General features: G+C 43.1%; 2 protein-coding genes across 12 annotated transcripts in view; one reads left to right on the top strand and one right to left on the bottom strand.

Moving 5' to 3' along the window:
• ripk1l (receptor (TNFRSF)-interacting serine-threonine kinase 1, like) overlaps positions 1–11666 on the top strand; it is a 138181-nt gene extending 126515 nt beyond the window's left edge. For 2 of the 5 annotated variants that reach the window (XM_072283705.1, XM_072283707.1), the window contains one exon: positions 11448–11666. In XM_072283705.1, coding sequence (XP_072139806.1) covers positions 11448–11646 — 199 coding nt within the window. In that variant the 3' untranslated portion in view covers positions 11647–11666. Of the gene's footprint in view, positions 1–5519; positions 5667–11447 lie in introns of those variants that run through there. The other 3 variants (XM_072283704.1, XM_072283702.1, XM_072283706.1) reach the window with 2 other exon arrangements.
• The window catches only part of LOC140212641 (leukocyte elastase inhibitor-like), a 56301-nt gene that overhangs the window by 8876 nt on the left and 21693 nt on the right, over positions 1–25732 (bottom strand). For 3 of the 7 annotated variants that reach the window (XM_072283708.1, XM_072283715.1, XM_072283710.1), the window contains exons 2-4: positions 14983–15104; positions 14363–14537; positions 5546–5683 (exon numbers count right to left, since the gene is read on the bottom strand). In XM_072283708.1, coding sequence (XP_072139809.1) covers positions 5546–5683; positions 14363–14530 — 306 coding nt within the window. In that variant the 5' untranslated portion in view covers positions 14531–14537; positions 14983–15104. The other 4 variants (XM_072283712.1, XM_072283711.1, XM_072283709.1 and 1 more) reach the window with 4 other exon arrangements.

Genomic DNA, 25732 nt, shown 5'->3' with positions numbered 1-25732 from the left:
AGAACTTTTTGAGGTTGTAACAAACAGTATAGGTAAGGGGAATCAAATTGATGCAGTGTATTCCTTTCAAAGGTGTTTAATAAGGTGCTGTATGAGAAATGATCACATATGGTTAGGGCATGGGGAATTGAAATAAATATATCAGCATGCATTTACAGTTGACTTGCCACAAAGCAGTGGGTTATTTTCTTGATGTACTGAAATCATAGTGTTCATTTTGGTCAGTTACATTGAAGAGGGGACCCAATGAAGGGATCCTTCTGTTCAAAACCTGACAAACTCAGGATGCTAGCAGATGGAATTCACTGTGGAGAAATGTAATTACAATAGAAGTGGGGAGACTGGAAATGTGAAATACTTTTTAAATAAAAGAATTATGATACTGAAGGGTGCCTGAATATTCTTTACACAGTTCGTAAATGGTTTTGTATAGTGATATTTACAGAAAGAAAACAAAATGCGGGAAGTTTTTTTTCTGCAATTACATAAGCTCAAGTACACCATGGACAATTTTAAGAGTGTTATTAAAGGAAAAATACTTTTCTTGGGAGATTTGCTAGATTTTACTAGATTGATTCCTGGAATTGCCTTAGTGGAGAGAATGAGAAAAGTTCTTTTTTCAGAAGAATGAGAAGGGACTGTATTGGAAATATCAAATCCTGAAATGCTTGATAGGGTGAATCTAAGATGTTTTCCGTAGCTAGGGAAACTAAAATGTGTGATCACAGTGTCAGAGTAGGGGACCATGTATTTTAGAATTAAGATGAAAAACTTCAAAATGGACTAATAGGTATTGTAATTACTGAGGTAATTAATGGTGATTTGACAGGAAGATAATTTGATTTAGAATGTCACCATTAAGTGTTCAGGTTAAATGGCAATTTTGTATTAACGATTCATATGTTGTTAGAAACCGTGTGATTTGGTTAAGCACGTTGACACCGTGTGCAACTCTAATCTGAAAGGCTGATGACTGCATTTGAAAATCAGTACTATTTTATGTATTTTTATGTGGATTCAATGTATATATTTTTCTATACAATGAATATTAAAAGTATAAAAGCATCCAACTCAATCTGAATTTTGGTTTGATCACCCTATTAAACACAATTATTTAATAAACTAAATTAAATCTTATTTGATTAACTGTATTCTTAAACATTGCCATTTTTGCCATTACAATACATGCTTTCTGCTCATTAAATAGTGGTGTAATCCCACAAGACACGAGTAAAATTAGGCCATTCAGCCCATTGATACTGCTGCACATTTTGATTATGGCTAACTTAATTTTCCCTCTCAACCACATTTCCCGCTGTTCCTCATAACTTTTGATATAACTAATCAATTGCCTATCAATCTCCTCTTCAAATATGCCCAATGACTTGGCATATAATGAAGTCTACAGATTTACCACCCTCTTCCACCTCACCTCTGTTCTAAGGGAACTTCCTTCCATTGTGAGTCTGAGCCTTCCGATCCTATACTACCCTACAATTGCCTTTCACTGTTCGGTAGGTTTCAATGAGATGCCTCCTCATTCTTCAAACGACAGCAAGCACTGACCCAGAGCAGTCAAATGCATCCCACATGTCAGCCCTTCCATTCCCGAGATCATTCTTGTAAATTTCTATGGACCCTCTCCAATGCCAACACTTCCTTTCTTAGATAAGTTTTGGAACTGCTCACGATAATCCAAGAGCAGTTTGGCCAATAAGGCTCAGCTTTACCTCCTAGCTTTTCTGTTCTAGTCCTCTCAAAATGAAAGCTAACAGTGCATTTTCCTGTCTTACTACTGACTCAACCTGCAAGTTAACCTTTAGGGAATCCTACACTAGCACTCCCACGCCCCTTTGCACTTCCAATTCTGAATTTGCTACCCATTTTTAAAAAAACAGTCAATGCCTTTATTCCTACTACCAAAGTGTATAACCATACACTTTATTCACTGTATTCCATCTACCACTTCTTTGCCTAATCTGTCCAAGTGTCCTGCAGATGCCCTGCTTCCTCAATACTACCTGCCCCTTCATCTATCCTTGTATCACCCACAAACTTGGTCACAAAGCCATCAATTCTGTCATTGAGGTTATTAACATATAATGTGAAAAGTAGCAAGCACGACACTGATTCCTGCGGAACACTACTAGTAACCTGTAAAGGCCAGTAAAGTATTCCCACTCTGCCTTCTGCCTATCTGGTATGGTTCCTGTAACACCATGTGCTTTTTACTAGTTAAGCAGCCTACTGTGTGGAAACTTGTCAAAAGCCTTCTGAAAATCCAAGTACACAACATCCACTGCTTCTCCTTTGTCTATCGTGCCTGCTATTTCCTCAAAGAATTCCAACAGATTTGTCAGGCAACATTTCCCTTACAGAAACCATGCTGACTTTGGCCTATCTTATTATGTGCCTCCAAGTACCCTGAAACCTCATCCTTCATGATGTGTGCTATACATCTTGCAAACCATGCAAGTCAGTCTTGTGCCTCGTGCCTATTGCCTCCCTCCCCTTTTAATGAGTGGAGTGGTGTTTGGAATTTTCCAGTGCTCCATAACCATTCCAGAATCTATTCTAGAAAGATGACTAATAATGCTTCCACAATCTCTTCAGCGACTTTTTCAGAACACCGGGGTGTGGTCTGTCTGATCCAAGTGACTTGCCTATCATCAGATCTTTCAGCTTCCCTCAGTAATAGTGACTACACTCATTTCAGCCCCCTGACACTCTTGAATTTCTGGCATGCTGAAGATTGACACAAAATACTTATTCTTTTTGTCCGCCATTTCTTTATTCCCCATTACTACTTCTCCAGTCCCACTAACATTTGCTATATTGTATGCCCTCCTTTTGCTTCTATGCTGTCTTTGACTTCCCTTGTCAGGAATGGTTGCCTCATCTTCCCTGTAGAAAGCTTCTTCTTTGGGACAAACCGATCCCGAATCTACTGAATTACTCCCAGAAACTCTAGTCATTGCAGGTCTATCATCATCCCTGCTGGTGTCTTCTCCAATCAACTTTGGCCAGCTCTTACCTCATGCCTCTGTAGTTACCTTTACTTAACTGTGTTATTGATACATCCTATTTGACTTCTCCATCTGAAATTGCAGGCTGAATTCTATCATATTATGATATTGTCTCATAAGGGTTCCTCTACCTTCTCACCAATCAGATCTGATTCATTACACAACACCCAGTGTAGAATTGCCTTTTCCCTAGTGGAACTGACTACAAGCTGCTCTAAAAAGCTGTCTCATAAGCATTCTACAAATTCATTTGGGATCCAGCACCAACATTATTTTCCCAATCTACCTACAAATTTTGTACATATTGAAATCCCAGACACAACTAGTTATTACCACTGCGTGAGATCAGACTCTGCATGGTGAGGGAGGGGGGAGTGGTGGAGATAGTTCAACTAAAATCTGCCTAAACCCAACATCTTACTTGGTGTATTGGTAGCAATCAAGCTGAAAACCACAGCTTCCATATTATTTAATCTTTGAGAGAAAGCAATGTGAATAAAATATGTAATCTGCATTTTTACAATGTAAACCAGAAAATTTGTATTGTTTTAATAATTTGTAAACCGGGATAATTTAAAATCAATTACCAGAAGCTGGTGGGATCAAAAACCCAGCCTGTTTATTGGGTCTTTGTTACTAATCAAAACTTTCAAACTGAATTGATGGAAGTTGTGTGATAAGCACACAAATCTCAGAACACACTTCATTATTAGCTAGATCTTTGTAACTAAACCAAAACCAAACTAAATTATTACTATCTTTTATGTTTGTGGATGCTGACTGGACACTTCTAGTTAGATTTAGCTAAAATAAAATGCATTTCACATGAGGGGGTTCTTACTGACCTGAACTGCAGAACAGAATTAGAATTAAGTTTATTATCACTGAGGTATGTCATGAAATTTGTGGTTTTGTGGCAGCAGTACAGTGCAGGACATAAAAAAATGACTATAAATGACAAAATAATTAGATAGTATAAAGGACAAATAACACAATAGTGGTCATGGACTGTTCAGAAATCTAGCGACCGAGGGGAAGAAGCTACCTTAAAACATTGAGTGTAGGTCTTCAGGCTTCTGTACATTCTCTCGAAACGTGAAGAGGATGTGTCTCTGTGGTGAATGTTGCCTTCATGAGGTACTGCCTCTTGAAGGCAACCTTGATGGTGGGAAGGATTGTGCCGATGATAAAACTGACCAAGTCTAGGGCATCTTTTAATCCTGTGCTTTGTTCCAAGCTGTGATGCAATCAGTCAGACTGTTCTCCGCCATACATCTGTAGAAATTTGCAACAGTCTTTGGTGGCGTACCAAATCTGCCTATAGCCACAGCAGATATGATCTCAATGGCTCTCACTCAGTCTTTGAAACACCTGGACAACAGCAATACCTATGTCAGTCTGCTGTTTATTGATTACAGCTCAGAGTTCAACACAATCGTACTAATCAACAAGCTCCAAAATCTGAATCTCTGTCCCTGCTTCTGCAACTTGATCCTTGATTTAATCACCAGGAGACCACATTCACTGCTGATCAGAACTAACATCTCTTCCTCACTAACAATCAACACTGGCAACCTCAAGGATACATGCTTAGCCCACTGCTCAACTCCCTCTACACCCACAACCGTGTGGCTAGGCACAGCTCAAATGCCATCTATAAATTTGCCAATGACAGAACTGTTGTTGGCAGAATTTCAGATGGTGATGAGGAGACATACAGGAGTGAGATAGATCAGCTGGTTGAGAGGTGTTGCAAAAACAATCTTGCATTCAATGTCAGTAAGACCAAAGAATTGATGGTGGACTTCCAGAAGGGGAAACTGAGGGAACACACATCAGTCCTCATCGAGGGATCAGCAGTGGAAAAGGTGAGTGAACACTTTCAAATCCCTGAATGCCAGCATCTCCGAACACCTACTCTAGGCCCAACATATTGTTGCAATTACAAAGAAAACACGACAGTGGCTGTATTTCATTAGGAGTTTGAGGAGACTTGGTATATCCCCAAAGACTCCAGCAAATTTCTACAAATGTACAGGGAAGAGCATTCTAACTGGTTACATCACCATCTGGTATGGAGGCACCACTGCACAGGATTGGAAAAAGTTTCAGAAAGTTGCCAACTCAGCCAAAACCATCATGGGGACTAGCCTCCCCAACATCGAGGAATCTTCAAAAGGTGATGCTTCAAAATGGCGATATCCATCATTAAGGACCCTCATCATCCAGGACATGCCCTCTTCTCATTGCTACCATGAAGGAAGATATATAGGAGCCTGAAGATACTCACTCAACATTTTAGGAACAGCTTCTTCCCCTCCATCATCAGATCTAACCTCTCAAAAGCATGAGCTGTTAAACTAGGATGCACGCTACTCATTGATCAGTTACTGAAGTGAACTCCTGCAGATAAAGGCAGAGATTAAACTCAGTCTCCCCTCCATACCACCACTTCCTTTCCCATAAAAGAACTAAATACGTTTACTTTTCCAGTTCAACAATGTCTGATTGCACCTTACTGGGTGAAAGCTGAAACTTTTTTCTCCGAAGAGACCATTTGCTGTCTTCAGGAGATGAGAAGGGCTGGGTTTATTCACTTCACACTGCAGCTGCTGAAATCCATGAAGAGGTTGTTCCTCAGCTCCCAGGTGCAGCACCTACAGATGTAAACAGGTATACAAGTCACTCCTAAAACACTAGAACTTTGTAAATTCAATCATTTTAGAAACTTTACATTTTTTATATATTTTAAAGCTCAGTAAGGTTAGTTTATGGATTATGGATTCAAGTGTGTTTTCATTGTTTGGTGAGTGTAAAGTCAAGTTAGGGTTTATTTTCATGTGCACACGTCAAGTTCAGATACAAGGATAAACTTGCTTCTGGCAGGCACATAGAAAAAATATACAGAACATAAATTATACATAACTTGTATATAAATTTTACAAGAAAGCAAAGATCTTGATAGTGAAAAGAGGTGGTCCATAGTGTTGCATTAATTGAGGTGGGGCTAGGGTTGTGCAAGTCCATCCAAGGATCTGTTGGCTGTAGGAAAGTGATTGCATCTGAACATGGTGGTGTGGAACTTCAGGCTTCCATTCATTGATTGTTTTACCAGACAGTTCATATGGTGATGGCGCAGGTGGAATCTACCAACAAGAAAAGAAAATATTAGGGCATGTGACCAAGTGTTTGGTCTGAGGTAAGTTTAGAGGGACCTCCAAGGAGGAACTAGAAGTAGGAGAGTGGGGTTTAATGTTTAGGACAATAGTTCTACATTAGGTCTTTTGCAGCTACCTAAGTGTACATCCATCTGTGAGAGAGGAATTAGAAACAATACAACATAAGTTATTTCTTCAGCGATTTGATCAGGGCATGACTGCGCAAGGATAAACTTGCCAGTGAGAACAGCGAGAAGAGTTTAAAAAGAAGACAGCTTTATAGAGTGGGCACCAGGGGAGCGGGTGACGGAGTAGAGGGAGACAGAAGGCTTTGGCTCAACGGGACTTCGGCGATACCAAGTTGAGGTGAGGTAGGTTATCTGTATAGAATACAGACAGGAAGTATGTGTGTGAGGCCAATGTTCTGTGCTTGCTGTCAAATGTGGGAAGTCCAGGAGACCCTCAGCCTCCCGGATGGCCACATCTGCGCCAGGTGCATTGAGCTGCAGCTCCTTAGGGACCACGTTAGGGAACTGGAGATGCAGCTCAATGACCTTTGTCTGGTCAGGAAGAGTGAAGAGGTGATAGAGAGGAGCTATAGGCAGGTAGTCACACAGGAGCCTCTGGAGACAGATAAGTGGGGAACAATCAGGAGAGGGAAGGGCAGGAGTCAGATACTAGAGAGTACTCCAGTGGCTGTCCCCCTTAACAATAAGTACTCCTGTTTGAGTACTGTTGGGGGAGATGACCTACCTGGGAGAAGCAACAGTGGCCAAACCTCTGGCACAGTCCAGCCCTGTAGCTCAGAAGGATAGGGAAAGGAAGAGGATGGCAGCAGTAATAGGGTACTCTATAGTTAGGGGGTCAGGCAGGCGATTCTGTGGATGCAGGAAAGAAACACGGATGGTAGTTTGCCTCCCAGGTGCCAGGGTCTGGGATGTTTCAGTTTGCGTCCATGATATCCTGCAGTGGGAAGAACAGCCAGAGGTCGTGGTACACATTGGTACCAATGACACGGGTAGGAAAAGGGAGGAGGTTCTGAAAACAGACAACAGACAGTTAAGAAGGAAGTTGAGAAGCAGGACTACAAAGGTAGTAATCTCAAGATTACTGCCTGTGCCATGTGACAGTGAGTATAGGAACAGAGTGAGGTGGAGGATAGATGTGTGGCTGAGGGATTGGAGCAGGGGGCAGGGATTCAGATTTCTGGTTCATTGGGATCTCTTTTGGGGCAGGTGTGACCTGTACAAAAAGGACAGGTTGCACTTGAATCTGAGGGGGACCAATATCCTGGCGGGGAGGTTTGCAAAAGCTATTGGGGAGAGTTTAAACTGGAATTGCTGGGGGGTGGGAACCGAACTGAAGTGATGAAGGAAGAGGCGGTTGGCTCACAAATAGAGAAAGCTTGGAGACAGTGTGAGAGGAAGGACAGGCAGGTGATAGAGAAGGGATACGCTCAGACTGATGGTTTGAGATGTGTCTATTTTAATGCAAGGAGTATTATGAACAAAATGGATGAGTTTAGAGTGTGGATCAGTACTTGGAGCTATGATGCTGTAGCCATTACAGGGACTTGGATGGCTCAGAGGTAGGAATGGTTACGTCAAGTGCCAGGTTTTAGATGTTTCAGAAAGGACAGGAAGAGAGGCAAAAGAGGTGGGGGCGTGTTGATCAGAGATAGCGTCACAGCTGCAGAAAAGGAGGAAGTTATGGAGGGATTGTCTACAGAGTCTCTGTGGGTGGAAGTTTTTTTATAGACCACCCAGTAGTAACAGGGACATCGAGGAGCAGATAAGGAGACAGATTCTGGAAAGGAGTAATAATAACAGGGTTGTTGTGGTGGGAGATTTTAATTTCCCAAATATCAATTGGCATCTCCCTAGAGTGAGGGGTTTAGATGGGCTGGAGTTTGTTAGGTGTGTTCAGGAAGATTTCCTGACACTATAGGTAGATAAGCCTACAAGAGCAGAGGCTGTACTTGATCTGGTATTGGGAAATGAACCTGGTCATGTGTCGGATCTCTCAGTGGGAGAGCATTTTGGAGATAGTGATCACAATTCTATCTCCTTTACCATAGCATTGGAGAGGGATAGGAACAGACAAGTTAGGAAAGCATTAATTGGATAAGGGGAAATATGAGGCCATCAGGCAGGAACTTGGAAGCATAAATTGGAAACAGATGTTCTCAGGGAAACGTATGGAAGAAATATAGGAACACACATAAAAGTTGCTGGTGAATGCAGCAGGCCAGGCAGCATCTCTAGGAAGAAGTACAGTCAACGTTTCGGGCCAAGACCCTTCATCAGGACTAACTGAAAGAAGAGCTAGTAAGAGATTTGAAAGTGGGAGGGGGAGGGGGAGGGGGAGGGGGAGATCCGAAATGATAGGAGAAGACAGGAGGGGGAGGGATGGAGCCAAGAGCTGGACAGCCAAGCGCCTGGCCCCCACTGCTTTATTTGCACCATGGATGTCCAGTCCCTATATACTTCCATCCCCCATCAGGAAGGTCTCAAACCTCTCCACTTCTTTTTGGATTCCAGACCTAACCAGTTCCTCTCTACCACCACTCTGCTCCGTCTAGCGGAATTAGTCCTTACTCTTAATAGTTTCTCCTTTGGCTCCTCCCACTTCCTCAAAACTAAACGTGTAGCCATGGGCACCCGTATGGGTCCTAGCTATGCCTGCCTTTTTGTTGGCTTTGTGGAACAATCTATGTTCCAAACCTATTCTGGTATCTGTCCCTCACTTTTCCTTCACTACATCGACGACTGCATTGGCGCTGCTTCCTGCACGCATGCTGAGCTTGTTGACTTCATTAACTTTGCCTCCAACTTTCACCCTGCCCTCAAGTTTACCTGGTCCATTTCCGACACCTCCCTCCCCTTTCTAGATCTTTCTGTCTCTATCTCTGGAGACAGCTTGTCTACTGATGTCTACTATAAGCCTACTGACACTCACAGCTATCTGGACTATTCCTCTTCTCACCCTGTCTCTTGCAAAAATGCCATCCCCTTCTTGCAATTCCTCCGTCTCCACCGCATCTGCTCTCAGGATGAGGCTTTTCATTCCAGGACGAAGGAGATACCCTCCTTTTTTAAAGAAGGGGGCTTCCCTTCCTCCACCATCAACTCTGTTCTCAAACGCATCTCCCCCATTTCACGCACATCTGCTCTCACCCCATCCTCCCGCCACCCCACTAGGAATAGGGTTCCCCTTGTCCTCACCTATCACCCCACCAGCATCCGGGTCCAACTTATAATTCTCCGTAACTTCTGCCACCTCCAATGGGATCCCACCACTAAGCACATCTTTTCCTCCCTCACCACCACCCCCCCGCTTTCCGCAGGGATCACTCCCTACGTGACTCCCTTGTCCATTCGTCCCCCCCATCTCTGCTCACCGATCTCCCTCCTGGCATTTATCCATGTAAGTGGAACAAGTGCTACACATGCCCTTACACTTCCTCCCTCACCACCATTCAGGGCCCCAGACAGTCCTTCCAGGTGAGGTGACACTTCACCTGTGAGTCGGCTGGGGTGATATACTGCGTCTGGTGCTCCCGATGCGGCCTGCTATATCTTGGTGATACCCGACGCAGACTGGGAGATTGTTTCGCTGAACATCTACGCTCTGTCCGCCAGAGAAAGCAGGATCTCCCAGTGGCCACACATTTTAATTCCACATCCCATTCTCATTCTGATATGTCTATCCACGGCCTCCTCTACTGTCAAGATGAAACCACACTCAGGTTGGAGGAACAAAACCTTATATTCCATCTGGGTAGCCTCCAACCTGATGGCATGAACACTGACTTCTCAAGCTTCCACTAATGCCCTACCTCCCCCTCGTACCCCATCCGTTATTTATTTATATACACACATTCTTTTTCTCTCTCTCCTTTTTCTCCCTCTGTTCCTCTCACTATACCCCTTGCCCATCCTCTGGGTTCCCCCCCACCCCTTTTCTTTCTCCTTAGGCCTCCTGTCCCATGATCCTCTCATATCCGTTTTGCCAATCAACTGTCCAGCTCTTGGCTCCATCCCTCCCCCTCCTGTCTTCTCCTATCATTTTGGATCTCCCCCTCCCCCTCCCACTTTCAAATCTCCTACTAGCTCTTCTTTCAGTTAGTCCTGACGAAGGGTCTCGGCCTGAAATGTCGACTGTACTTCTTCCTAGAAATGCTGCCTGGCCTGCTGCGTTCACCAGCAACTTTTATGTGTGTTGCTCAAAATTCGAGCATCTACAGATTTCCTCATGTTTGTGAAGAAATATGGCAAATGTTCAGGGGGTATTTGAGTGGGGTTCTGTCTAGCTACGTTCCAATGAGACAGGGAAAGGATGGTAGGGTACAGGAACTGTGATGTACAAAGGCTGTTGTAAATCTAGTCAAGAAGAGAACAAGAGCTTACAAAAGGTTCAAGAAACTAGGTAATGATAGAGATCTAGATGATTATAGGGCAAGCAGGAAGGAGCTTAAGAATGAAATTAGAAGATCTGTCTGTGCTTTCAGAAGAGGTGATAAAGGATAATATAAGAGTGGAACAATGTATGTGGCACTATTAATGGGTCTCTAAATAATCGATATGACATATTGTCCAACTGCAATATATCTAATTGTCCATGAAGTTTTCATTGATTTGGACAGGTTAATCATTGATTAATAAAAGAGGGTTTCACTATATTTATTCCTCTTTGTGCTCAAATGTTGGCTTAAAGTTGGGAAAGTATCGGTTGTTGGACCTAGCTCAAATTGTGTTAGTGATATGAAGGAACAGTTTGTTGCTTAATTACTGCCCCTCTTAAGGAATAGGTACGATGTGTTATTTTCTTTTGATTAGAGTAATTGATCACACACCAATATTGCTCATTGCAACTGATCACAGAACCCCTCATGCTCAGAGTGTGCAGCAAGATGCATTCTGCAAATCCTCCTGGACTTCCAGTCTTTGCTTGTTTTCCGTGGCTCCATTTCCAGCTCTGGCAGTCATGTTCAGCCAGGACTGACAAATGGGTATGTGGTCTCAGCCCCCCTCCACACAACCCCAACAACCACACCAGACAAAAGGCAGTCTTCAGTCAAGTTAATCCACTCAACTAACATAAAGGAAAGGCTGACAGCAAAGGTTGCAGAAAAGGCTATCTATCTATCTAAGTACATATATGTATGTATGTATGTATTTAAATCACAAACATGAGAAAATCTGCAGATGCTGGAAATCTGCTGTTGCTGTGTATTTACGTATGTACGTTTGTATTTATTTAGTGATTCAGCATGGAGTAGGCACTTCATTCCACACCGTCCCAGCAGCCCCCCTTTTAACCCTAACCTAATCACGGAACAATTTACAATGACCAGTTACCCTACCTGGTACGTCTTTGGACTGTGGGAGGAAACCAGAGCATGGGGGGAAAACCCATGCGTTCCACGGGGAGGACGTACAGAGGTTCAGCATCAGAATTGAACTCTGAACTCCAGAATTGTAATACCGTCCGTGGAACCAGGTAACATCCTAGTTACAGTGCTAAAGGCTAAGCTTTTCTGAACCACATTCACCTGGAACTAGGCTGTTCCATAGTTACAACTATGACATCTACCCAACAATGTAGAAGTTTGCCTGTTATACTCTGTTTATAAAGGATGGAACAAATCTAATTACTACCCAGTGAGTCCACTCTCAAACACCCACATTCTTATTACAGCCTTGCACCGGACTTGCTGAACTCCAGAAGCAAGGTGAGAATGACTGCCCTTGACAGCGTTTAACCAATCAAAGATTAAATGGAATCAAAGAGAAAGCACTCCTGTGATTGAAATCCCACCTTGCACAAAGGAGGATGGTTGAACATCACTCATCTCAGCCCCAGGACATCACTGAAGGAATTCCTCAAGGCAGTATCCCAGACCCGACCATCTTTAGCTGTGTTATGAATGACCTTCCTTTCATCATAAGATGAGAAGTGGGGATATTCACTGATAATTGCACAATGTTTACTTTCATTCACGACTCCTCAACAAGTAAAAAAGACCATGTTAGGCATGGCCTGAGGAGTGACAAGTACGTCTATGTCTCAAAAGTGCTGAACTATGACCACCTCCAACAAGAGAGAACCTCCAACACAAGAGTAAGCCACTTGGCCCCTCAAGCCCGCCCACCACTCAGTGTGACCTACCTCAGGCCTCAACTGTTCTTCTGTGCCAGTTCCCCATAAATCTCATTTTTTATTCTATCTCCAACTCAAATCTCTCTAATGATCTGGCCTCCAACCGCTCCAGGAAACATAATTCCAGAGATTCACCACCCTCTGGAAGAGGATGAAGAAATTTATGTGCACTACATTTTTAATGACCAGCTCCTCTTTGAGGTTTTCTACTTAGTTTAAAGCCCTGTCCACAACCTTCAAAGTTTAAGGTTCAAAGTAAACTTTAATATCAATGTACAGATATGGCACCATATACCAAATCTATAGAATAGTAGCTACAACAGGATCAATGAAAGATCAACTAGAGTGCAGAAGACAATAAACTGTGCAAATGCAAATACAAATAAATAACAAGAACATGAGATAATGAGATGAAGAGCCCTGAAAATGAGATTACTGATTGTGGGAGCATCTCAATGGATGGACAAGTGAGTGTAGTTTTCCCCATTTTTCAAGAGCCTGTTGGTTGTGGGGTAGTAACTGTTCTTAAACCTTGTGGTGTGAGTCCTGAGGCTCTTGTACCTGATGGCAGTGGTGAGAAAAGGTCATGGCCTGGGTGGTGAAGAACCTTATTTATATGACTCACCAGAACACTGGTCCCAGCACAGTTCAGGTGTTGTCCTTCCAAATCAACAGCTTTCTCCTTCCCCTGTACTGGTGCCAATGTCCATGAAGTGAAACCCATTTCTATCACTGCCACATTTTGAGCCACATACTTATTAATTTAACCACCACTTGATGACATTACCTTCATCAATTCCCCCACCATCCAAATCCTGTGTGTCGACATTGGCTGGACACTTAACTGGACCGGCCATATAAATACTAGGTATCCTGTGATAAATGACGAATCTAAAACCCCTGAGGCCTTTCTATTATCTACAAAACTCAGGTCAGGAGCATGATGGAATATTCTCAACTTATCTAGATGAGTAAAGCTCCAAAAACTCCCAAGAAGCTTAACACCATCCAGGTCACAGCAGCCCACTTGATTGACACCCTAGCCACCATCTTAAATGTTCATTCCCTCTACCACTGCTGCATAGTGGCTGCAATGTGCATCAATTAAAAAACCTGGCCAGGTCCACAACCTCTATCAACAGAAAGGACATGGTAGCACATACAGGGCAACACCATCAACTGCAGGTTCCCCTCAAGTCTCACAGCATCCTGACTGGGAAATATATTGCTGGTCCTTTATCCTCACTGGGTCTGGTACCTGGAGCTCCCTACCCAACAGATCTGTGGGAGCACCTTCACTAGGACTATAGTGGTTCAAGAAGGCAAGTTAGCCATAAATTTTCATGGGGCTGTAGGGGATGCACAATTAACATTGGTTTTATATGTGACGCCCAAACGTGGAAAAATGATCAAATAAAAACAACTATATTGGTAAGCAACACACACAAAAAATGCTGGTGAACGCAGCAGGCCAGGCAGCATCTCTAGGAAGAGGTACAGTCGACGTTTCAGGCCGGGACCCTTTGTCAGGACGAACTGAAGGAAGAGATATTTTGCCAATCAATTTTCCAGCTCTTCGATCCACCTCTCCCATCCCGTCTTCCCCTATCATTTCAGATCTCCCCCTCCCCCTCCCACTTTCAAATCTCTTACTACCTCTTCTTTCAGTTAGTCCTGACGAAGGGTCTCGGCCCGAAACATCGATTGTACCCCTTCCTGTAGATGCTGCCTGGCCTGTTGTGTTCACCAGCATTTTTTGTGTGTGTTGCTTGAATTTCCAGCATCTGCAGATTTCCTTGTGTCTGCATTTTTAAACTATATTGGTAAAAGTGTTTTGTTCCACTATTAGATAAAAACCCTTGTTGGGATTTGCAGATGGAATTAGTTTGGTAAGGTGTATTAAAGGGAAGAATGGATATGAAATGATAAATAAATGATTAAAGACAAATACTGAAGCAATTGAATTGTTGAGCTCGCCTGACTATCCCTTTGCTGTACAATGTAACATTCACCTACCTTGGCCAGTTGAATGACAGTGCTGCCTCTCGCACCGAGGTGGACCATTAACAGAGCAGTTGATATACTTAGTGGAGAAAAGAAAACGTTCTCTGTTCTGTTACCCGCACTGAGTTGCCTCAACAGGTCAAGGGCAAATTGAGTGTTAGCATCAGTCAGAGACCCCATTGCTGTTCTAGAAAGCAAAAGGAAAACACAGGTTCTGCATGGAGTGCTCTTATAGTAATCCCACCTTCAAATACAACATTAGAAAAATGGTAACCCACTGTCAAAACTTTTTTAAACAGTTCTCAGTTTGCAATGGGTTGCTTGTATAGGTCTCTCACTTATAGAGTCCAACTGCATCTTCCCCCCACCCTCCCCTCCACTTCCTCCTCCCCGTATCTCTATATGTAATGTTCAAATAAATCAGGAGTGCTGCATTGCAAAGGAATGGGGAAAGAATGAGATTGGGAGATGCACTACATTACGTTTGGCTAGATAGACAAAATTCCTTCATGTTGTGAAACAGTGTTCCAATTTTACACAGGCAGTCCATTCACTACCAGAAACCGGGAACTGAAAAATTTGTTTTTTTGCAGCCATTTAAAAATGATTCACTTGAAATCTGCTGCCCTTACCCAATTCAGCCTCTATGGGACTCTGGTCCCTCCAGTTGATCTTTAAATATTCTCTAAAATTGCCTGGTTGGCCACTCAGTGGAGGTCAATGAGGAAGGAGTCTTGGCAGTGATAGCCAGATCCTGAAAAAGAATAATTAAATAATAGTTGTGATATCAGGAAGAATTAAATGGGATGAAAGTTCGGGGGGAGGGAGTATATTTGGGTCTCTACAGTTTTGAAGAATTGTATGAAAAGTATCTTGTTCTAATTAATTCAGGATAGAAATGACATTGTTTCTATTTCTCAACAATATCATCAGGGTTACAAGTGCCCCTTTTGAGGATTCACATCTTAAGCCCAAAAGATGCCCAAAAATCAGCTGATCCAAGGATGGGCTGAGGGGACCTTTTCCTAAAACGATTTTCACCCAGTGGCTGCCTACGCCCACCAGTAAAATTTGAATGGACCAGTAAATTTTTTTTTAATTCAGCAAACCAGGCCAGTAGCTGTGGGTGAGGAGAGCGGAGAAACAGATGCCAGGACATCAGACGTTCTTTCCATAACTCAGTCAACCAACAACTCACCCTCCTTGTATAATCTGCTGGCCATATTTCCACTGGTCATACCTGAACTGAAGGCCTCCTAACCTGCTGGAAAAAGCATGCATGCCTTCTGAAACTGACATGAGGTACAACATGCAACAGTTAATATTAATGAGACTTGGGGTCCTACCATTCTAAACCTGGCCAGACACAAGTGGTGGGCATATTTCTTCCTTTGTATCCAAAGTGGGTACAGACTACTGCTCTTTAAAATCTTCATTTCAACGTGGGTTTGGGGTGGCAAGAGGAGGAGAGAACTAGTGAGCGAAAACACTCAGAAAGAGAGCAGCAGTGAAGACCGAAATAGGGCAGGGAAGATAGAGGCTAAATATATTGAATGTCCTCTCTGGATCTGAGCACAGAGAGTGTGAAGTCTGAGGTGGTTGCTGGAAGAGAATCTCCTCCATATTGACCTAAGTTCTGAGGTAACAATAATGAGACAATGATCTTCCAGGTGGAATCCTGAGAAATGATTCGGTAGATAGATTATGAAAGTAAACTGGCACAAAATATAAAAACAGATAGTAAAAGCTTTTATTAATTATATAAAGCAGAAAAGGGTGGCTAAAGTGAATTAGATCCCTTGGAAGACAAGAAGGGGGAATTAATATTGGATGATGCCAAAATGGCCGAGGTTATGAATGACTATTTTATGCAAATGTTCACAGTGAAGGACACAGCAAAGATGCCAAAGGGAAAAGTTACAGAAGCAATGGAAAGTTCAAAATTCAAAGTAAATTTATTATCGAAGTACATATATGTCACCATATACCACCCTGAGATTCATTTTCTTGCAGGCATTCACGGAAATGCAAGGAACACAATAGAATCAATGGAAGACTGTACCCAATAGGACGAACAATCAATATGCAAAAAAATGTGAAAATACAAAAGAAAAAAAAATAATAATAAATAAGCAATAAATATCGAGAACATGATATGAAGAGTTCTTGAAGGTAAGTCCATAAGGTGTGGGGAACAGTTCAATGATGGGTAAGTGAAGTTGAATGAAGTTATCCCCTCCGGTTCAAGAGCCTGATGGTTGAGGTGTAATAACTGTTCCTAAACTTGGTAGTGAGGGTCCTGAGGCTCCTGTACCTTCTTCCTAATGGCAGCAGCAACAAGAGAGCATGATCTGGATGGTGGGGGTCAATAGTGGGGAGAGCTTTACCCCTGATGCACTAGGGCCATATCCACTACTTTCTGTGGGCTTTTCTGTACAATGCTATTGGTGTTTCCATAACAGATGGTGATGCAAACAGTCAATATACTCTCCGCCACACATATATAGACATTTGTAAAAGGTTTAGATGTCATGCCAAATCTTCACAAAATTTGAAGCAAGTAGAGGTGCTGCCGTGCTTTCTTCATAATGGCACTTACATGCTGGGCCCAGGACAGGTCCTCTGAGATGAGAACACTGAGGAATTTAAAGTTGCTAACCCTCTCTACCCCTGATCCCCCGATGACGACTGGCTCATGGACCTTGGGTTTCCTCCTCCTAAAGTCAATAATCAACTCCTTAGCTTTGCTGACACTGAGTGAGAGGTAGTTGTTGTGGCACCGCTCAGCCAGATTTTCAGTCTCCCTCCTGTATGCTGATTCATCACCACCTTTGATTTTGGCCAATGACAGTGGTGTCGTTGGAAAACTTAAAATGTGGCATTGGAGCTCTGCTTAGCCTCACAGTCATAAGTATAAAGTGAGTAGAGCAGGCGGCTAGGCACACAGCCCTGTGGTGCACCTGTGCTGATGGAGATTGTGGAGGAGATGTTGTTGCCAATTTGAACTGACTGGGATCTGCAACTGAGGAAATCAAGGATCCAATCACACGGGGTACTGAGGCCTAGGACTTGAAGCTTATTAATGAGTTTTGGAGGGGAGGATAGTATTGAATGTCGAACAGTAATCATTGAAGGGCATCCTGATGTATGCACCTTCACTGTCCAAATGTTCCAGGATTGAGTAAAGAGCCAATGAAATGGTATCTGCTATTGACCTGTTGTGATGGTAGGCAAATTGGAGAGGATCCAAGTTGCTTTTCAGACAGGAGTTGCTGTTTCATCACTAATCTCTCAAATCACAGTGGATGCAAGTGCTACTGAACGATAGTCATTGAGGCAGGTTACCATGACATGAAGACCTCCATACAATCGTTTTCACTAAAGAGGTAGTGCTGAGCAAACTAGTGGGCCTAAAGTTAGATAACTTACCTGGTTCTAGGTTCTAGCATCCCAGGGTACTGCAAAAATTAGCAGAAGTTATAGTACAGTCATTTGTGATAATTTACCAAAATTCTCTGGATTCTGGGCAAGTCTTAGTGGATTGGAACCTCACACCACTGTTGTAAAAGGGATGTAAGCAAATGGCAGGTAGCTATAGAACAGTTAGCTTAATAAATGTATTGGGAAAATATTTGAAACTATCATTAAGGAAGAAAAAGCAAGCTATCTGGATAGAAGTTGTTCCAACAGACAGACGCATCGTGGATCCTGAAAGGGAAGATAGTGTTTGACAAATTTGCTGGAGTGCTTTGAGGATGTAATGAGCAACAGGTGGATGTTGCATCCTTGGGTTTCTAGAGGGTTCACTAAGGTTCATGGAGTTGGAGATAATGTATTGGCTTGGACAGAGGATTGGTTAACTAAACAAAGGCAGAGAGTTGAGATAAAGGGTGCTTGGCTGGCACTCAGTGGTAAGTAGGATGCTGCAGTAGTTGGTGCTGTTCATGACGTATATTAAGGATCTGTAAGAGGGCACTGAGTGTAGCAGATTTAACTTCGCTGCTGGCACTAAAATAAGTGGAAAAGCAAACTGTAAAGATGCAGAGAGACATAGATAGATTAAGTAAGTGGGCAAGAGTCTGGTAAATGGAGTACACTGTTGGTAAATGTAGGGTCATCCACCTTGGAAGGAAAAACAGAAGATCAGATTATTGTTTAAATGGTGAAAGATTGCAGTGTGCTGGTTGAGCAGAGGTACTTGTGAGTGCTGGTGCATGAATCGCAAAACAGTGATTTGCAGGTGCAGCAAGTTATCAAGAAGGCAAATGGATAGAGGGACTGAATGTAAGTGCAGGGAGATTATGCTGTAACTGTAAAGGACACTTGGAGTACTGCACTTAGTTCTGATGTTCTTCAGAAATGATAGACTGGCGTTGGAGGTACTTTACCAGGTTTTTGTTCGGAAATGAGGGGGTTAGCCTATGAGAAGAGATTGAGTAGCCTGGGACTACGTTCACTGGAATTCAGAATGAGAGACAATCATATAGTAACATAGAAAATTATGAAAGGGGTAGAAAGGACAGAGGTGGGAAAGTTGTTTCCATTAGTAAATGAGACAAGAATTCAAATGCTTAGGCTTAAGATTCTGATGAAGATAAGGAAGAACTGCCTTTCACAGAGAGTAGTAAATCTGTGAAGCTCTCTGCTAACTGTGGAGGTACATTCATTCAATGTATTGAAGACACATAGAACATAGAAATACAGGCCCTTCAGCCCACAATGTTGTACCAACCATGTAACCTACTCTAGAAACTGCCTAGAATTTCCCCAGTGCATAACCCTCTATTTTTCTAAGCTCCATGTACCTATCCAAGAGTCTGTTAAAAGACCCTATTGTATCCGCCTCCACCACTGCATTCCATACACCCACCATGCTCTGTGTGAAAAACTTACCCCTGACATCCCCTCAGTTCCCATTTCCAAGCACCTTAGAACTATGCCCCCTTGGTTATCCATTTCAGCCCAGGGAAGAAAGCCTCTGGCTATCCACACAATCAATGACACATAGATAGATTTATGCATAATAAGGGAGTTACCCATGACCTTATGGAGAAAAGTCCATGGTCAGATCAGTAATGATCTTATTGAGTGACTGAACAGTCTTTGATGGGTCAGATGGCCAACTCCTGCTCCTATTTCCTGTGCTCAAATGCTGGAATCTGGAGCAACAAAAAAGAAGCTGGGCGAATTCAGTGAATCAGGCAGTATTAATAGAGTGAAGTGGCAGTCAACATTTCAGGCCATGACCCTTCATCGGGACTGGTCTTGATGCAAAACGTGGATCATCTATTTCCCTCTGCAAATGTTGTCTAACCCACTGAGTTCCACCAACCTCTTGTTTGATGTTCCTATTGGTGCTGGTCTGTACAACTAACACTGCAAGTATGGTTGACCACCGAAAAGCTGATGTTGTTAATAGTCTGCTTCTCTTCATAAACTGCACTGCTTGCAGTCTCTCCAGTGCTGACATCACTGAAACTGATCAAATTCAAGTATTCAGCAAAAAGACCTCACTGAAAATATCTAGTAATGCCATAACAAAATGGGGTTTTCTAAGCCAAAATTGCTGTTTACCAAGCTTTAAGCCACTAAAATTCAGTGTCACTATAATTTCCAGACACAACATTTTCTAAAGCTTGTGATTTTAAAACATTTTATACTGGACATGTTATATCAACTTTAAATGATATTCTTTATTTAGAACGTTGCTTTGGAAAAAACGGGAGTTTGAAGGGCCTTCAGTATGTGAGAATTCTTCAGTGTGATGGACTCTGCAGTTAATTGAATGTCAACATGATGTTACAGATCCTTTTGAACTAATACCTGACACAATGAGAAAGCTCCTATGCCTCAGAGATCACCAGATCCTTGCAGGAAGTTTTTCAATATACTCATTCAAGTGATATGAGGTTTGCGGGCTGAGCCAGTGTTTAATTGCTCAACCCCAATTGCCCTTGAGAATTTATTTCCCCTTGAGCCACGCTGTCCAGCGATCCCCTGATTTAATCCCCGTCACAGGACAATTTACAATGACCAATTAACCTACTAACTGGTACATCTTTGGACTGTGGGAGGAAAGCAGAGCACCTGGAGGAAACCCACATGATCACGGGGAGAACGCACAAACACCTTACGAGCAGCAGCAGGAATTGAACCCGGGCCACTGTGCCGAGATGGCAGTGAGCTGCCTTCCTGAACCACTACAGTGTTTGAAATTTGGGTATACCCACAGGAACAGAGTTCCAGGCATTTGACCCTGCGACAGCGAAGGAAGGGCAATCTGTTTCCAAGTCAGGATGGTGTGACATCTTACAAATGGTAGTGTTCCCTATGCTTTCATTGCCTTTGGGCCTTCTATTTGGTAAAGGTCACGGGTATGCAGGATGCCAGTACATGTCCACATGTTTTGAGCCACTATCTACATATGCAGACTTCACAACACAACGCAACTACACAGAGTCACTGGGAAGGGCAATGGTGGCAGGGCGGCTGCCTCTAGGCTCCTGCAGCCTGAGTTCAATCCTGACCTCTACTGGTGGCAATATGGGGTTCAGACATTGGATCCACCCGGGTTCTCTGGTTACGTCCCAAGTCCCAATGACATGGGGCAAATTACAGCACATTAATTGTCTGCTGTAAAGTGTCCTTGGTGTAACTGGGGAGCAAGAGATGTGAGTTGGTGGGCCTGTGTAGCAGAAAAAGAAAGATTACAACAAAATAAGCTGCAAAGGTCTGACAGCCAGCAGATATTTGATGGCTTGAATGGCCTCTTATATAGTAAATAAATATTTATCAGGATCTTGATCATTATAAAACTTGATTAGTTATTTATCAGGAGTGCTGCACTGTCAGTGATCTCGCCCATCCGTCAAACAATCGGGCAGGAGGTACAGAAGCACGAGGGCAAGGATTGTTAGGATGGGAAACAGCCTCTTCCCCCTGGCTGTAAGGCTATCGAACTCCTGCCGCCACCCAGGTCTCATCTTGTATGAAGCGCCAAAAGTGTTAAACTGTTCATTTTTTAACTTGTTTCATATTATTTGCACCTTATTATTTATTAACCTATTTGTGGTAATATTACTTTATGTGGTGTGTGAGTTATATGTACTGTACTGTGTTGTGCACCTTAGTTTCATTATGGAGCTAAACATGTGTATGGTTGAATGACAATAACCTTGAACTTGAAAAGGAGAACATAAGCTAGGGGCCAGTTTCTGGTCACAACTGACCGGAATGGATGTGCAGGGCTGGTGTTGCACAGATGAGATAGAGACTTGCTGGCTAACTCCCTCCCTGCATATGGAAAGAAATCCAACCGTGCATTCACTATTATTCTGAATGATTATTTTAGATTTTCTGCCACTGATCCATCTGCTCGCCAGCTCTGAAACCTGTTGATGACCTTCTCCTGTTCTTCTTTCTCTGCAACTTTCCGTCTGTGTTCCTTTACTAACTCATTACGATCTTGCACATTATTGGTTACTGCACTACACTTTCTCTGTGGCTGTTACGCTTTTTCTACATTTTATTTTTTCCTTGCCTTGTTCCACCTCAATCCACTTACAGATGTATAAACAGTATGCAAGACAAGCTTTTCACCATATCTCAGTATATATCACAGTAATAATAAACCATAAACCATCTCTCAGACCTGATGAGAGAGAACTGACCTGAAGTGTTATCTCTCTCTTAACTTCCACACATACAGCACACTCGAATGCCCCAGGGGAATTGTGTGCCTGAAATGCAGTGGCCATTCTGAAGCCCGAGCTTCACAGAAACAGAGAAACATAGAAAACATACAGCATAATACAGGCCTTCGGCCCACAAAGCTGTGCCAAACATGCCCCTACCTTAGAACTACCTAGGCTTTACCCATAGCCCTCTATTTTTCTAAGCTTCATGTACTTATCCAGGAGTCTCTTAAAAGACCCTATCGTATTCGCCTCCACCACCGCCGCCAGCAGCCCATTTCACACACTCACCACTCTCTGTGTAAAAAACTTACCCCTGACCTCCTCTGTACCTACTTCCAAGCACCTTAAAACAATGCCCTCTCGTGCTAGCCAATTCAGCCCTGGAGAAAAGCCTCTGACTATCCACACAATCGATGCCTCTCATCATCTTATACACCTCTATCAGGTCACATCTCATCCTCCATCACTCCAAGAAGAAAAGACTGAATTCACTCAACCTATTCTCATAAGGCATGCTCCCCAATCCAGGCAACGTGCTTATAAATCTCCTCTGCACCCTTTCTATGGCTTCCATACCCTTCCTATAGTGAGGTGACCAGAATTGAGCACAGTACTCCAAGTGGGGTCTGCCCAGGGTCCTATATAGTTGCAACATTACCTCCCGGCTCTTAAACTCAATCCCACCATTGATGAAGGCCAATGCACCATATGCCTTCTTAACCACAGAGTCAACCTGCGCAACAGCTTTGAGTGTCCTACGGACTTGGACCTCAGGATCCCTCTGATCCGCCACACTGCCAAGAGTCTTACCATTAATGCTATATTCTGTCATCATACTTGACCTACCAAAATGAACCACCTCACACTTATCTGGGTTGAACTCCATCTGCCACTTCTCAGCCCAGTATCAATGTCCCGTTGTAACCTCTGACAGCCCTCCACACTATCCACAACACACCCAATTTTGTGTCATCAGCAAATTTACTAACCCAACCCTCCACTTCCTCATCCAGGTCATTTATAAAAATCACAAAGGGTAGGGGTCCCAGAACAGATCCCTGAGGCACACCACTGGTCACCCACCTCCATGCAGAATATGACCTGTCTACAACCACTCTTTGTCTTCTGTGTGCAAGCCAGTTCTGGATCCACAAAGCAATGCCCCTTTAGATCCCATGCCTCCTTACTTTCTCAATAAGCCTTGCATGGGGTACCTTATCAAATGCCTTGCAGAAATCCATATACACTACATCTACACCTCTACCTTCATCAATGTGCTTAGTCACATCCTCAAAAAGTTCAGTCAGGCTCGTAAGGCATGACCTGCCTTTGACAAAGCTATGCTGACTAATCCTAATCATATTATACCTCTCCAAATGTTCATAAATCCTGCCTCTCAGGATCTTCTCCATTAACTTACCAACCACTGAACTCACTGGGCTATCTCTACTGCCTTTCTTGAATAAGAAAGCAACATTCGTAACCTTCCAATCCTCCGGAACCTCTCCCCTCCTCATTGATGATGCAAAGATCATCGCAAGAGGCTCAGCAATCTGCTCCCTCACTTCCCACAGTAGCCTGGGGTACATCCTGTCCATTCCAGGTGACTTCCTTCAGCATGGTGACAGCAAACTAATTCCCCTAGGAACCTTTAAAATAAGCAAGCACAGGAATGAGCTGGGGGGGCCACTTGAACCTGCTCCATCATTCAGTGTGATTATGGCTGATACTACCCTGGCTTCAATACCACTTCCTGTACCCCTGGATGTAAATCAGTCTCTGACTTGAATATGTTCATTAATTCTGCTTCCAAGGCTCTATTAGGAGAGAATCCCAAGACTCAAGATCCTCTGAGAGACAAAATAGAAAGATTAGGGAATCACTGGAGATACAGCATATGGGGGACCTAAATGTAGGTTCTAAGAGTGTAGAGATAGTTCCAGTCTGGGACCACATATTTCTGAAGAGATTGGCCTAAAAATCAGAACAAGGCCAATTCAAACTAACCAATCAGGAATAGGCAATTCAGATCAAGCCAATCTGGATTGAGCATTATGCCCTGCTCACTTGAGAGGGCATTTAAGGAGCTGTCTCTGGGGGACTTGTCATTTGTGCCTGAGGGAGATGGTTGGGTTTACCATTGAAATGTTGCAATCAGTAGCTGTAAGTATGTGACTGTTAAGGCCAAGGGGTAGTATAGATAGATTTTAAAAATAAGTCCTTCTTATTTCCATCTAAAGTGGTTAACCCCTTGTTGTGAAACTGTCCTCTAAACTGAAGTAATGCAACTAAAGAGCAACCCTTTACAAGAATTCCCCTTATAAACCCTCCTCAGAAGCTTAGTTTCAATAATGTCACTTCTCGTCCCTCTAGACTCAATTGAGCATTGACTCAGCCTGCACAACCTCTCTTCACAAGTCAATCCCTTTATCCCAAGAATTCAAATATTGTAATTGTATCCACTTCCTCAGGCAGCTCATTCCATACATCCAACAACTTCTTGCTCATTTATTTAACTTTTCAATTCCCTTTACAGGCTTTTTGTGGTCTCAGGAAAAGTTCATAACCTCACTTTTCTGTACCATCAGCAATTTTGCCTACAGTATGCCCCCATCAATAAAGACTTGAAGCTCCAACTCCCAGTGGCACCATACTAGAAACTGAAACTGACTGCAAACCAAAACTAACCCATTTACCCCTCTGTCTTCTGTTGGCCACACTCCCACCTATATCAGTATATTGCCTTTTGAGCAGTAGTTTTTCACTTTGATTTTCATTTAGACATACAATACAGTCACAGGCCATTCTGGTCGAATGAGCCCACGCCGCCCAATTACGCCCTTTAACCTACTAACTCGTACGTCTTTGGAAAGTGGAGCACCGAAAGGAAACCCTTGTGGTCACCGAGTGGATGTACAAACTCCCCACATGCAGGCAACGGCGGGCGAACCCGAGTCACTGGTGTTGTAGTCGCGTCAGGCCAACTTCAGGGCTACGCTGCTGTTATGTGGCCCTCTACTTCCTTCAAATCTAAATAATCATTCTCTTCCATCCACCTTAACCATTACAGCCTCAAAGAACATCAGCAGAGTTGTTAAACATGACAGACATTGATTCTGATTGGTGAGGCTCTATTATCCCCTTAATCATGCATTCCACCGTTTTCCCAATGACAACTGCTAGGGTTAACCGGCTACTTTGAACAGTGATATCATACCTGCTGTTTTCTAATTCTCTAAAATCTTTTTCAGAATCCTGGGAATTTTGGTGGAGTCCAACCGATGGTTTCACTTTCCTTGCAGCCACTTCCTTTAAAGCAGTAACGCAACTGCAATAGTTTCCCTACTTCTTTTGCTCGAGTCAGAGATTCCCCTTTTCCTGTAGCACCTTGAATATCTGATACTACCGGGATATTTTTTAGTGTCTTCTGCAGTGAAGACCATTCAAAATGGTTACAGTACAGTATATAGAATGGCTGTTACTCCTTTGTTTCCCGTTTATTCTCATCTGGCAGTAAATTTACGTCAACTGCTCGCTTACCTTTACAAGCTTTTTTAAAAAGATTACAGAAGGCACCCGTATAATGGGGGTGGGGGAGGGATTGTAGTCACAATAAAACCAATCTCTATCAGGACTTTTGTTACCAGAAGCGCGTCGTCTGCACATGCGCCAAAATGTGTGCGCG

This window comes from Mobula birostris, chromosome 19 (assembly GCF_030028105.1).
Source record: "Mobula birostris isolate sMobBir1 chromosome 19, sMobBir1.hap1, whole genome shotgun sequence".
NCBI lineage: Eukaryota > Metazoa > Chordata > Chondrichthyes > Myliobatiformes > Myliobatidae > Mobula > Mobula birostris.
Note: the sequence above shows the minus strand (reverse complement) of the source record. Positions and strands in the feature narration are given on the sequence as shown.